General features: G+C 44.2%; 1 protein-coding gene across 1 annotated transcript in view; it reads left to right on the top strand.

Moving 5' to 3' along the window:
- The first annotated feature begins 374 nt into the window (after positions 1-374).
- The window catches only part of CMTM8 (CKLF like MARVEL transmembrane domain containing 8), a 33,833-nt gene continuing 19,240 nt past the window's right edge, over positions 375-14,967 (top strand). The window contains exon 1 of the mRNA XM_015854001.2: positions 375-580. Coding sequence (XP_015709487.2) covers positions 416-580 — 165 coding nt within the window. The 5' untranslated portion in view covers positions 375-415. The remainder of the gene's footprint in view (positions 581-14,967) is intronic.

The following is a 14,967-nucleotide window of genomic DNA, read 5'->3' as shown; positions in this document are numbered from 1 at the left end:
CCCAGCTCCCCCAGCCGCTCCCCATAAGATTTGTGCTCCAGACCCCTCACAAGTTTGTTGCCCTTTCCTGGACACACTTCCTCGATGTTGTTCTTGCAGTGAGGGGCCCAAAACTGAACACAGCACTCGAGGTGCGGCCTCACCAGTGCGGAGCACAAAGAGCCCATCACCTCCCTGCTCCTGCTGGCTGCTGAGCTCCCCCACCGCACTAACCCCGGTGCGGCCCGTACGCCCCACACCGTCCACAGACGCTGCTCCCCCCGGTCCCGCCTCTCCCCCCAGCGGCGCCGGGGCCGCACAAAGCGGGGCGGCGGCGGATCCCTTCCCGCCGCCCGTGAGGCGGCCGCCCTCGCCGCTGCCCCCGCCCCGCCGCTGGGCTCGGGGCCGGCCGGCAGGAGCGGGGCAGCCCCGAAGCATGGAGCCTCCGCCGCCTCTGGAGCAGCCGCCGCGCCCGCGTTCCCACACGGTGACCACCACCAGCAGCTCCTTCACCGCCAACCTGTCGGCCAGCTCCAGCACCCTCGCCTACGACAGGGAGTTCCTGCGGACCCCGCCCGGGCTCCTCATGGTGGCCGAGATAGTGAGTGCGGAGGGGGGGAACGGGGGGGGGGGAGCACGGCAGCTCCGGGTCATGGCTGTAAGAAGTTCTGCCTTAGTTTCAGCCTGAAAAATGCATCACTCCGCAGGCTGTGTGTGCTGCGTGTGTTACAGCGCACCCACAGCCGTGTGCCTGAGTCAATTAAACAGCTTTGTAGCCAGTAGTATTTCCCTGTGCTCGCAGTGATTAGATGGATACGCGTGTGCCAGGAAGGATGGGAGCCCCGTGGGTTTGTTTATAACTTTGGTCTTTGCAGGTTCAGTTGTGCACCATGGCAGCAGGTGGCACGGGGTGCCCATCTCAGTGTTAAACACACGCAGCATCTCTGAGCCTGCTCATCTGCACTGGTAGTAATTAAAGAGCTTAAAGGACTTGTTGCCCTGGCCAGTTTTCTTTGAATTTCCCTTTTGCTTTGATGGAGGTGGAAATATTACCTACTAAACCAGGTTCATTTCCATTTGGAAACATTGCACTTCAGTTATGACACAACTCCTGGTTATGACCTTTCCAGTAAAATAACCCAGCAAATCTCTGGCTGTAGCTGGGTTTCCAGGGTTAGACGTAAGGGTGGCTTTGCTGTGTGGGGCATCAGTGAATAAAGGTCTTAGTTGTGGGAAGAAAAGCATCTTTTCCATTCTTTTTCATCATCCAGACTGTAAGGGTTGTCCAGGGCATTCCCCAGCCCACTGGAACACTGCATGCACAGACTGACTGTATGTCAGCCCAGGTTTGTGTCTGGCTGTTTGAGAGAAAGGAGGACAATTCTAATGGCAGATTAACAGCATTAAGGCAAGCCTACAGAAGTACTGAAAGATGGCATCCACAAGGAAATTCCAATGGTTCTCAGCTTAACTGCTTGTTTTAGCCCCATTTATTTTAAAGGAGGTGGAAATGCTGTTCTGTGAATGAATTCGGTACTGGTCCCCCCAGCTGTCAGCCCTGTCCTTTGCTAACCTGTAGTTTGTTGCAGACCTGTAAGTGGGACGGGCTTGTCTGTGTCTGTATTTCACCTTGGGAGTTCTCAACCTGATGGGTTCCTTCCAGTCTATGTGCCATGCTCTGAGCTGCAGCAGCTGTGTAGTGCCTACATAGCTGTGCTCCTGCTGCCCTGCTCTGAGACACCAGCTTGAAGGGCAGGGAATGGGGATGCTTTTAGGAGCAGCTTTCGTTTCTCACCCACTCATCAGCTAGACACCATGTTTGTTAGGATGCTGTGTTAAAGCTGAGCCAAGGGCTTGAAGCAGGAACACTGAAGTGTTAGTGCTGCATGTTTGATTACTGCCACTGTCAATCAGCAACGTGCACGTTGAAGTTTGTGGCTTTTGGTTCTGAAACAAGAGCTCTCTTCTTTCTGTAGATAAAGGGCGAATCTCTGTTATTCTTCCCGCCCTCTCCTTCCCAGCGTGGGTGCTGTGAAGATGAGTAATGGCTGTGTGCATTTCCAGGTGGGCTGGTAACCAGATATGGTACATTCAGATTTATCAGCTCCTAGGAGGAGGTTCTTAGCCGTGCTTTATAACACAAGTCTGCCATCAACTAAACCTGCTGCTTCCAATTGCTTCAAGAGATGTTGGCTTTATAAAGACAGGTTTGATGATGGGTAATGTATTATCTGTCTTCATGTAGCTGCTTTAAAGCGAGCATAAAGCCAGGGTGAGGTTGGCCCTGCATATTCAGCAGTGGTATAACTGTGTATCCACACCTGGTTCAGCCTCATGCTGTAATGCCATTGGATCAGGAACTGCACATCCAGTGAGTGAGCATGGAGCTGCGGCTGGAGGTGTCAGCTGTAAATTACCAGGTGATGGCAGATGTCCATTGCCTTCTATGCAGCCAGAGGGCATGCAAGGTTTCCTGCTGTTTGCAAGGGAAAGAACTGGGGTCGGTTTATAACATCACTGGATTTCTAAGGGAGGCCTTTGGGAACTGATGTAAAACTCAGCTTTGGTGTGTGGAAGTTTATCCAATTTAGTTTAACACAGAAGTCATGATGTGTGATGAGCAAGGCAGTGGCTCCTAACTCAGAAGATCTGTATTTGCTGGGCTCTGTGCTGGGCTCTGGACTGGGTGGCTGCTGGCACTGCATCTCAGTGACTTCAGGTGTCAATCACCTGAGTTAACACTGCAGTAAAGGTGCATCGTGCAGAAGGCAGCAGGTACTGATTTCTGTAGCATTCTCCCTAAAAAGGAGGATTTAGATTTGCAAAAGAAGCAAGTACAGTAATTGCCAGGGATGTCTTTTGACTGTTTCTTTTCCATACACTGATGGCCTAGAAAGACTTTCTATTTGTGGGAATTTTATGGCTCTGCTAAATGGTGGCAAGCAATACCTCCCGAGCTTTCAATCAGTTCCTCAAGTCAGGCATTATGGATCCCTTTGCAGAAGTGGAGTTTTGTGGTTGCCGTGGATCTGGTTACAAAGGTATTTACTTTCCATCACAATAACACTGATTTCTTCAGACCGATCCCTCACACCAGTGTGTTGCTGGATGCAGATTCTCTCTTGAAACTTGCCCCAGTAATTCTAAGGCTTGTGATGGCTATTTGTCCATAACAAAACCAAATATTACCTAGCTGGAAGTGCTCTGAGAGGTTGTTATGCTGCAGCTGCAAGCAAAAGCTTGTGATGGTGTAATTTGGAGTAAATTGTAATTGCAGTCATGTTTCCTTACGCTGCACAGATTAATGCTATACATTACTCCTTGAGTGAAATGCCCAGAATGCAAAAGGTGCTTGAAATAGAAACTTGAGAGGTGCTTATTTATGTTATTGGCGCCGCATAAAATTGTGTTTCACATTTACATTTTCTGGAGAATAAAAATAATTTTGATGACTGTTTCTTTATTCTTCAAATGAACCTTTGGAGGCTTGATTCAGGGTGGAAGTCTTGTTTAACTTGCTTATTCCAGTGCAATGGTGAGCCTGGGAATGTTAAATAGAAGTTACCAAAAGCAGAAGCTGTCATTTCCAAATGTTTATGCCTTTTCTCGTTTAGCAGAAGGCTAAGAGATGCATCAGAATCTTTAACGTGTTTTCAGGTTTTGAATTGCTAGCAATGAAATCATAGAAATGTTAAGATAAACAGTACAGTGGGAACATGTGCTGTAGAAAACTTAAAAGACATAAATTATGGTTCAATCTTCAAACTTTCCTCACATTTTGCTTTTTACTTTGCCTGCAGTTTAGAGCTTTTGTGTAGATGCTCCTGCATCCCTAGTTCTTGGAACAGCCTCAGAAACACAGGGGGAGATTCCTGAAGCCCCTTCCCTCACCCGAGCAGCCCCAGCGCTTCCTCTGGGGTCATTAACAGTGGAGATTGTTTTCCTTTTTGCAGTAAAATAGTTACTGCAATCAAAGCGTGTCTGCATGCGTGAAGGTGACAGTGTTGAGGCATCTTCTGATGTGCTGAACAAGTGCTTTGCCTGAAAGAGGTGCATGTAAGTGTGGTCTTAAAATGGTTCACTTTGAATTTCTGAGGGGAATAGCTACTCTGTTCTCATCAATCACTTCGTTCAGCAGCTTCACCTTTCTGCACATGAATAAGAAAACATACAGTACAAAGTCTAGGCTCTATCCTTTGCTCTTAATCAGGCAAAACTCTGACTGAAGTCAGGTTTCAGCTCTCACTTATTTCAGGTGCCATCATTCTGTCGTCCTTGGTGTCATGCATTCATACATCCCTGTGACTTCCATCTGCCTCCAGAATCATATTGTTCACTTGAGTTCTGTTTCCTAAAGGCTTTTGATTTCCTGGATGAGGTCACGGTGTTTCCTTGGGGGAAGTGTTTGGTGACACCCAAGAAAACAGGACTTTTAGTAATGTTGTCAAATGTATTCCAAGTGCAGGCTGAACAGTATTAGGACTGACATGGTAAGAGGGTGAAAATGCCTCTCAAATTGAATGCAGGTATTTTCCAAAAGGTCAAACATGCAAAGTATTCTCAATATCTCAAGGTTAAGGTGGAATATGTATGAAATGCCATTATCTCTTCATGAGAAGAATGCTTTGAAGACATACTTAAGCATCAGTTTTCTTCTTGGGTGGACAGTGAATGTAATACGTTTCCTTCTCCCTCACCTCTGCCAAACTCTAGACAACAATCCTTTTCCTCTGTACCTACAAGAACTCTTATGCAACCCAAAGGCAGTTGTGAATTGTTTTGTTTTTTATTTTTTTATTTTTTATTTTTTATTTTATTTTTTGGCCCTCTGTAGCTAAAATGAATAGTCCTGCCACTGTTTCTTCTGGAATCAGCCTGGCTTCCTGGCTGCTTGGCCACGAAAATCTTGTTTTCCATGCTGTGTATGATGGAATGGTGCATTTGCTGGTAACACTGTAAGAATGCTAACAGGGAAAGGAAGAAGGCAACAGGGTGAATGAGCTGGCGGTCAGAACCATAATAGACCCCCAGCTTTCTGACTGCCAGTCTTGCCTGTTTGCAACATGCTTCATCCCCTGCAGCAGCAGCAGGAGCCTTTCAGTCCAAGCTCCAGGCTGCAGGGAGCCCTCCCATGTGTGCCTATAGAACCACTGCTGTGCAGTGTGATATTTCTGCACTTGTTCCTGTTTCCATTCCAGAAAAGCAGTACAAATCCTGCCCTTGGAGAGAGCACCAAGCCCTCTTTTCTACGATCAACTCACAATTGAATTTTAGTGCCAGTCAGATCTTCGGCAAGGCGTTTTGTTCGGCTTGTTCCTGTGGAAGCTGCTAGCACTGATTCACCTGCTTCTGAAGGAATGGCCTGCAGAATGGGAGCACTGAGTCACTGCTTTCTGCTGGAGCTGGGGCTGGCCAGGAGAAGGCTTGGAGCTTACCTTACATGAGTGAAATGGAAGAGCTGGAAGCCTGGTTCCTCCTTCACTGAATCTGTCCTGAGCATGACTCCATTCTTATTGAATTAGAACATGAGAGTGAGCATTCATACCCTTTGTTTTTGCAAGATATGTGTGTGCAGATGATCCGGGTGCAAGCACAGCTTTGATGGGATAAAACCTCCAAAGCAAAACAAAAAGGGTTTTATCACACTGCTGTCATTAAAGCAAGGCTGTAACAGCAGCTTGTTCTGGGCAGCCACTGTGTTCTTGGTCCAATTAGAGATGCCTTAAAATCAGACTTTGTAGAATGGAGATGAACTAGGAAAGCAAGATTATAAGCAGCAGTCTGTTGTCACGGTCTTTGGATATATCATCATTTAGTTACAAAGAATGCACTGAAAAATCCCCATTAGGGCTGGAAGGGGGCTGTGTGGGGAAAGCCTCACTGATCATCATCTCCAGTAATTGCTGTTTGTGTTTAGCTGATAGACTGATGTGCACAAATTAAAAGGAAATCTGTAAAAACCTCTGCTTCATACCTGAGAACAAGACGGGTTTCTGTCATCAGCTTCAAATGTGCCTGCTTTACCCAGGCCTGCGTTTAAATAGATTCAAGGTGACACAGTTCTGCACAGGCTCCATTCATTCAGCCTGGAAATGAGACAGCCACTAACGAGATCCTTTCTTTTCCCCATTTAATGTATGTGTAGTGATTACATTAAAGAGTTCCTTTGACATGTATTTTAGCATCCTCATCTCTTTTCATTTGATGATCATCCTATTCCCAAGGCTGCAACTCCTGCTGCAGATAATAGCTGATACAAGGCCATGCAGTTCTGAAATATGAGGAGGTATGGCAGAAACTTCAAAATGGAGATGTGGAGAATGTTTCAGGCAGGAGTTAAACACTGAGAGGCAGAGGGACAGCCAGAAGAAACCTCCACCAAAAGTTAAACCTAGGCAATGTATCTTTAAAATGGCACCTAAGCGATAAAATCTGCCTTGGGCTGTCGCTACTTGCAGACCCTTCTGAGCAACCTCTGACAGGATCAGGTGAGGGAGGGTGATCCTGTGGGTGGGTGGGTGCCTGCCACTGCTGATGCAGCTCGCAAGGCACAAACTGATGCACAGTTGTCTTCTGTAGGCTCAGAACACAGCTACAATACACACTGCTTTCATCAAGGAGCTTCTGTCACGGTCATGGAGCAGGAAGGTTTTCCTGGGAGTGGAGTGGGGTACTGTGTGTTCCAAGCAGTACTGGAGATGTGAGTAAGGAAAGGGATTATTCAAGGAGAAAAGGCACTCTCCTGGCCAGTAGCTTCCTTGTAAATATCTGAGTTTTATCTTTTGCCTGCAACACATTGTTCCTGCAAGATGCTAAGTTGAGCAACTTACTGAGATGTTGAATGGGCTTTGCAGTGTGCTTGCTTTTCTCCTTGTTTTCTGAGTCACTGACTTTGGGTCTCAGGTGTGAAAGAAATGATTATTTGCAGCCATACGCAAGTCAGTAAGAGCTATGTTCAGAAGAAGCAAAGCGCAATGCCATGGTAAGTATTTTGGGAAAAAAGAAAAGAAAAAAAGAAGAAAAAAAACCCACCAGTTTTCCAGCAAAAATTTGGCAAGAAGTGGATATTTTTGACTTTAATTTTAGCTCACTCTCTTTAAAATTCTGAAGACAACTATCCATTCTGCTGCTGCATGCAGGTGGTGCTACAGAGGAGAGGAAAATCTGTGGTCCTGTAATTACAGACTGCAGCACCATGTGTATTTACTAGGGATAGGATGAAGATGTGTGAAGAACTTTCTCTCTGGCACTGTTGCTTGCTTAACAGAAAGATACTTTAACATGTGGTTGTGCCTACCTCTGACTTGCTCAATCCTCTGCCTCTTTGTCCCAGTCATAATTCTATAAGGTTTTTTGTTGTTTGTTCGTTTGTTTGCTTGTTTTTTGTGGGGAGGGTGGCTTTGGTTCTTTTATTCCTTCAAGCTTTCCTGCCCCACAGCTCTGGACAACCTGCTGAAGGTCTGCTTTGCAGGATCTCCATCAGGGCAGCCTTTCCTTGGGCTTGGCACAGATCACATAGAAGGCGCAGCTCCTGCCATAAGAGTTTGGCAAAACAGGGTCTTATGGTGAGAGATGTGAGGCAGCTGAAAGAACAGGCTCTGCTCACTGTAAGACATTCATCATTAGCGGTTTCACAAAACTATAGCTGGACAAAACTGTGATAAAGTACTGTGGCATTTAAAACAATGTTGCAACATTAATACAATGATTTAGGAGGTTATTGGTGAATTATTGTAGTGTTTGTTTCTTGCATTGCTGAAGGGGCTTTCTTTTAACTATACAGATATTTCAGGTTGAATTAACTGTGAATGCTATAGGCAAAGGGGCAGATTAGGCAGACTGGGTTTTGGACATATCTAAAACTATGTCCCAGAAAGGAAAGCTTTTAGATAAAAGCTAAATAGTACTTCAGTATAAGAAATGGGTGAACACATGGAAAAGCAGGATCTCTGTCGGAATTTCTGATTTATATTTTGGAGCCCCACTGTGTGCATAAGCAGTGATCATTGGGATGCAGAGGACAGTCCCAACGGTTATATGACTTACAGGTTGCCAGCTGACCTCCAGGATGAAAACATTTCTTCTTCTGTGTGGAACCACAGTTCTTAGTGTTTTGAATAAGTCTTACATTAATAGGACTCAACATCTTTATCATTTGTTTCAGCTGTTTCAAGATTTTTCCCTTTCTCTTCTCAGCAAAAATAAGGATAGGAACACAGAATAATGTTTACAAACATTTTATTCACATTTGGGATTTCTTTCCAGACTTTGACCATCGTGAAACATGACCAGACATTTGCACAAAGAACTTGATGTTCTCTTTGTGCAGTAACAGAAGACTGTCTAGCAAATGTTTGCCTAAAGTAAGCAAGTCAGGACAGCGTGTCAGAGATGAGATGGGGAATCTCAAGAAGTATTTTGCCAGGTCAAGTTAAAATTAAACAGAGCACAGAGCAATAAATGAGATGGAATTCTCTGAGCTTGGTTACGTTCAGTTTTCACTGTCTTAGTAAATGGAGTGGTTGAATGCCAGCCCCTAAAAGCCCCGAAACTATGCCCGCAGTCATTGTCATTTCAAAACTGGCTGTTTTCTACTGATCTTAATTTTTTCAATGTACCTCTTCAGTTTAGATCTCATGTACAACAAAATATCATGGAGAACTGTGTTTTAGAATGCACAGTTCTGACTTGTCCTAGCTGCTATTCCTCTATTAATTATCTAGACAATGTGCTCAAACAAGAAGATGATCCTGAGACATAGTGCAAAGAGTCCAGATGAGTTGATGGGAATCAAAACAGTCATTATGAAAAGAAGATTGGAATGATTTAGTTTTTGATACTGTTAAAATCTGTTGTAAAATTCCCACTGACTTCAGTCATCCCAGCATCTCTGTGCATGTAACACAAAGACCAGGGTAGTCTGGCTACAAGCGGGTTTCGTAGCTTGTCGGTACGCCTGTTGTTTGCTGAGCTCCTACAAATCAGCAGCTCCTTTCCTACTGTCATTTCCTACCCACTTGTTGCCTTTGGTGAAGGATCAGCTTTGTTCCTTCCGTTCAGTGATGAAGAAAGAAGTGTTCCTGGGTTGTTGCTTTGGCCTCTGCCGTAGGTTAGTCTAATGAAAGAGACTATCTTCCTTAAGGCCTTCCTCCCTGAGACCTCTAAGTGCAGCGCTTGGTGTCAAGATAAGTAGAGACCGGGAGGGGCCCAACTCTTCACCCTTTGTTTGTTTGACCTATTGTACTGAAACTGACTTTGAGAAAATGAAAGGTGCAGTAAAATTGCTTCAAAGCAGTGTCTTGCTGTAAGGTTATTTACCCCTTATGTGAACGCATTTTTTGTCTGTTTTCTTTGGCTTGAACAGGTGGTAGAAAGGGAAGCCGTGCCAATCCTTCCTCAGGCATGACCTTTTGTAACCCAAATGTCTAATTTATGTATTTCTTGAAAGCTGCCTGTGGCCATGAATGCCACAGATACAAGTATCTTGCTTCGTGGTGAAGCATTAGTTATTTTGTTACATCCGCATCACCTTAACTGCAGTATATTCATTAATCCCAGGCATCAGAGCTGCACTATGTCACAAACATCAATCTAAATGCGTTCCTATACAAGAAATGAATGTGTCCCATGACTTTCCTGCCTCATCACTCTATTAATATAAGGCTGCATATGCGTTCTCCTGTATCAAAGGCAAATCACTTTACTTGCCGTGTTCTTCATTTTCCCGTGGTGTGATCTAGCAAAGCTCCCAGCTAATGAAGTGCTTCAGTAGCCTAATTCCTTCCTGCTTGCAGTTCTGTTTGCTAGACCTGTAATTCGTCTGCTGCAGGAAGTTAGATGATGTGTCTCTGTGCACAGCTCAGTGGGCTGTTTTCAGTGTGAGGGTTTTAATGCGGGAATGGCTGGTAGTTTGAAGTGAGGGAATCTGTGAAGTACTTCTTTTTGTATTCTTCTGGTTTTGGGCTTTCTGAAGAATTTTCCCTCTTTGATTTTCCACCTTTGACTTGAAACAACTAAAATAAAGCTTTCTGGGGAAAATATACCAAACGGCTCTGACCCCACATACAGACCTTTGAAGGAAAATGCCAATATCAGTTTACTGGCTCCTGGCCTTCCCTTCTCCCTCAGTGGGAAAATGGGCACTTCTTCTGAGTGGGAGTAGATAGCTGAAATGCTCACTGGTTGTGTCTGCTCTATTGTAGTCCTCGGGATGAGAATACTGGGAAGAAAGCTGTGGTCTGAACGTGAGGCAAGGGGAAGAGGAAAGGTGTGGAATTGAGCTAAGTAAATATCATTTAGTTGGTTGTATATACTGGGGATGTTATAATTTAAACAAATCTACAGGAAAAGGCTCCAGTTTTCCAGAAGATCTACTTGGATGGGAGCAGAGCCTACAACTAGAACAAAGCTTCAGGCTGTAACCCCCTCCGCTCCTTGGCTGCTGCATTATTTTGAGCTCTCTCCCTTGTAACTTGGCGTGTGCACTGCATCATCTCCTGTTACTGAACTGCAGGTCAAATGCAGACCACTCGCAATGAATTTGGTTGCTGCACTTTTGGTAATTGGTACCACCAGCTGCTTGTCCGTGACCACCTGCACCAAGACAGAGATGGACCCCATCCCTATGTCCCTAACCACAGCAAGCTGTGACCTGAGCTAGACTCCTCCACTGGTGGTCAGTAGTGTCATCTGCTTGCACAGTTTAGTCTGTGCTATTCATGAAGCCATGACGTGAGATGTAGCCATGTATCCTGACCTTCTGCCTCAGCATCTGTGATGGGTGAGGATGAGTGGATAAGATAGGCTGGAGAGCAAGCATGCAGTGCTTGTATTTTGTTTAGATTTTTTTGGGTCTCAGGCTGAAGAGATTGGCCTGTCTTCCAAAATTCCAACCTTGTGCTGGGAAGGTGAGCACGCTTTGCTGATATCTCAGCGAGTTGTACTGGTCTGCAAGCTAACAACATGCTTTGTCCGAAGGAAAGTGCTGTGCCTGCGGAGGAGCTAGAAGGGCGGTGTATAGGGAATACCTTTCCACTGTGACTTGTAGTTGCTCAGGCGTGGGGGTCCCAATAATTCAGGCATGTCCAATCCATAGCACAGCATGGCTGGCAATGTGGCACAGCCAAGGCCCTCACTATAAGCGGGGTTGGCTTTTCACTACAGATTGGCCCTAGGAATGCACCCATCAATCAACAACAACCAAACCATAGGTGCGTTATTAACTCTGTGCTGGCTGAAATTAGGGAGCAAGGACAGCAGTGCTATGCAGAGCTGACTCAAGAGATGGCAAATAGTTGTATGCATTGTGATACACTGGCTAAACACAGTGCTCTGAACAGTGAAGAACACAGTTTTGCTTTCTGTTTTGTTGAGTGAATTTGAGAACAGGTTTCAAGATCGCAAAAATAAAAATCAGAAATTTATGTTTGTGACAGTCCATGCAAATACATGGCCTGGAAGTTTTCCAATGGAGTGTAGAGAGTTGCAATCAGATATTCAACTCAAAAATCTGATCATGTCTCTTTGCCAAACTTTCACAATCCTTATCTTATCAGAGAAGAACATCCTTCACTTTACAATCCCACTTCATTCATGTCTTCACTTTTTGGCTGCTCACACGTTTGTGAGCAACTGTTTTCAAGGATGAAGTACAGGAGGAGAAAAATGTCATCAAAAATCTGCAATGAATACCTTGGGAGCTTAATAAGAATTGCAGCCACTGCCATCAAACCTGATCGATGCATTGGTTTCACTAAAACATGGTCAGATATCCCAATGGATTTATGGTTTTGTTCCTCTCCTTTTTAATGTTTTAAGAAAAATATCAGAAATTAAGATGTTTTGTTATGTGTATATTAGTAGTATTGTGTATTTTATGAGGGCTGCTCTGAAAGTAATGCCTCTTGTTTTATTACGTTGTCCCAAGATGTCATATGAAGATGGCAGTGGTACAGCAGTAGAGGCTGAACATTCCCACCACTATCCCATTACATGTTGTTGCTGTGTGACAGATGGCAGCAGAGGGGCAGCCTGACAGAATGGCATGTGACATGGAAGTGCGGATGAAGCCAAGGGGTGGAACTGAACTCCTCCATGTGGAAAAAACGGTGCCCATTGACATTCATCAATACCTGATGAATGTTTATGAGGACCAAGCAGTGGATGCTGGCACAGCAAGGTGGTGGGTGCCGTGTTCCAGCAGTGGCAACAATAAGTCACCACCTCCTTCACTGGTGGTGAAAATACATAGCTAATGCTGGTGACTGTGCTGAAAAGCACTGTTTTGTAGCTGAGAATTTGCTCTGTCTAATGGTGTTATTGTGGTGTGGTTTCCATGGAAATAAATAAGAGGTGTTACTTTTGGAGCAATTTTTGCAGCCCAAGACAATTCCTCTTCACTCAATGTGGCCTAGGCAAGCCAAAAGATTGAGCACTCGTGTTAATCCATGGTAACCTGAGTAGTTTGCAGAAGTCTTGAAGTCTTTGTTGGAAAATATGATTTAGAGACAGAAATGGAGTTGAATATGCATAAAACCCAAAAGCTATTAGCTTTCTTGTGGGAAGAGTGAGGCATAAGTGCCTACAGGGAGTGCAACAGCCAAGAAGGTCTCATTGTTCTTGAATGTTTCTTGATTTTTCTGTTCATGTACTACAGGAGGAAAACTGAGAAGCTCTGATTCCAGGCTGGTAGCTCCGTAATGCAGGCAGTTTAAAAGTTCCCCGTGCCGTGCTGCTGGCTGCTGCTCACAGTTCAGTGTACAGCCATAACCCAAGCCAGTGATTTGTTTACCTTGGGTATGCTGGGCAGCACTGTGCAGTAATTCATGAGCAGCTTTGAGTGCAGCTGTCACTCTTGTGGGGCAGCAGCCTCTGTCAGAAAAGCAAAGTAGACATCTGAGGGGCATTAAATCATCTCTGGTCACTTATTTAAATCTGAATAAGCCAGTGTCTTCAGGTCAGGAAGGTTTTTTTCCTTGACTGGAAACTTGCTTTCCTTGCACTAGAAAACTGACGTTTGCAGCCAGTTGTTTTGTTCTTTGTTTACACAAAGCCCATTGAAGCAGTTGGGGGAACATTACACCCTGGCTTACACACAGGCATATATATACTTAATTTATGACTTTGGTAGTTTGAATTTCAAGTGTCAGGTATCCTGTGGAGCTTTTTAACTTTGTTCTCCTATGCTGCATGCACCACTTGAGTATTTATCACATATAACAGGCCCATTGTGGGAAGACCTTCAAGCTTGCGGGGTTTTTTTCTGCAGAACCTAAAAAATGAGCTGATGACAAGGACTGCTCCAAGAGAATGTCTTATACACAGTGTCAGTTTTCAAGCTTGTCCAATTAATTTTCTACCTTCTGCATTAATATTTTCACTTGTTTAGAACTGCTCATCTTAAAGTTGCTTTTGCACCCCAAACTATTCTGCGAATATTAATTGTGGAACAGCAGTAATGGCTCTTAAATGAGAATTTAATTTCATCTGAAAATTCACTATTTTCCCTGTTCCGGTAGTCCTTCAAAGTAAATCCTTTTCTACTCCTTCTGATAATAAGGAAAACACAGGCATGCACAGATTTATGATTATCTCTTCTTCAGTTGTGTCTCATCAACACTTATAAAAACGGCTTTTAGTACAAAGGTATATTTAATTTATCAGTACTAGCAGAGATGTGAGAAAAGGACATACCTGGAAAGTGACAATTAGACAAATTCAGATTTGAAGTGAGGCTGGGGTTTTCAGCAGTCAGTGCAATGGGCAGTATGGCAGCTTATTTAGAGAGAAGATTGGATATTAGGAAAGGTTTCTTATCTGAAAGAGTTGTGATGCAGTGGCACAGGCTGCCCAGGGAGGTGGTGCAGTCACCATCCCTGGAGATGTTCAAGAACAACGTGGATGTGGCACTGAGGGACGTGGTCAGTGGGCATGGGGGGGATGAGCTGATATTTTGACGAGGTGATCTTAGTGCTCTTTTCCAACCTTAATGGTTCTGTGGTACCTTGATTCTTTAAGCTGGATCCTATCACGTGCAATATCTTCATTAAGACATCTCTTTCCAAAGAACATTCTGTAGGTTGAATTCTTTGTGCAATAGGCTTTCTTAGCAGATATTCTCTTTGTTTTTCCCATCGCACCACATTACACACAGTCATAAAGCTGCATAACTATGAAGTTATTTCCAAAGAAGTAATGAGCTTTCTATTGTAATGTAACAGTTAGGATTTGTGAAACAATACTTCTCGTCCGCTAATTATAGGCATCTCTATTTATGTGGCCTAACAGGAAGATGGAAATGTAAAAATAGCAACAAAGAGCCGATGACATTATTAATAAAGCAGCTGTATGCTGCATTGTTCTCCCGAAGAAAGTAGATACCATTTAAACAAAGTGCACTACATAAATAATCAGTTGTAATTCATAAGTAACCATGGTTAGGAATTCACATGTAAAAATAGTTCACCTTTTTAACGTTCAAAGAGAGCAAGATGACTTTCTTTGTGCATGGGTGTGTTTAACTTGTACATGTGCACCAAAGCTGAAAAACAATTTACACAAATCGTTGCATTGGGAAACCAGAGTTTTCTAGCCCAGGGAGCTGGAATTCTTTTGGGAGATGAGGGGAGATAGGAAGATTCCTTTCCTAAGGAAAAGTCTGTATGCAGAAAGAGGGATAAGGCCAAGGTAGAAGAACAAAAAAATACCTCAAACTTTTGTCATTTATATGAATTTATTAAAACAAAGGAGAAACGCTTCCTACCATTATCCTTACCTTACTTCTCGGAAAGGGTAGTCAGGCATTGGAATGCACTGCCCAGGGAGGTGGTGGAGTCACCGACCATGGGAGTGTTCAAGAAACATTTGGATGTTGTGTTCGGGAATATGATCTAGCTGGGAAGTATTGGTAATGGTTGGACTGGATGATCTTCTAGGTCTTTTCCAACCTTGATAATTCTGTGATTCTGTGTGATTATGTTCGTGAAGAAA

Source organism: Coturnix japonica, chromosome 2 (genome assembly GCF_054131305.1).
Source record: "Coturnix japonica strain WE chromosome 2, WE-NBRP24, whole genome shotgun sequence".
Taxonomy (NCBI): domain Eukaryota; kingdom Metazoa; phylum Chordata; class Aves; order Galliformes; family Phasianidae; genus Coturnix; species Coturnix japonica.
The sequence above is the reverse complement of the archived record's forward strand: the minus strand, read 5'-3'. Positions and strand labels throughout refer to the sequence as shown.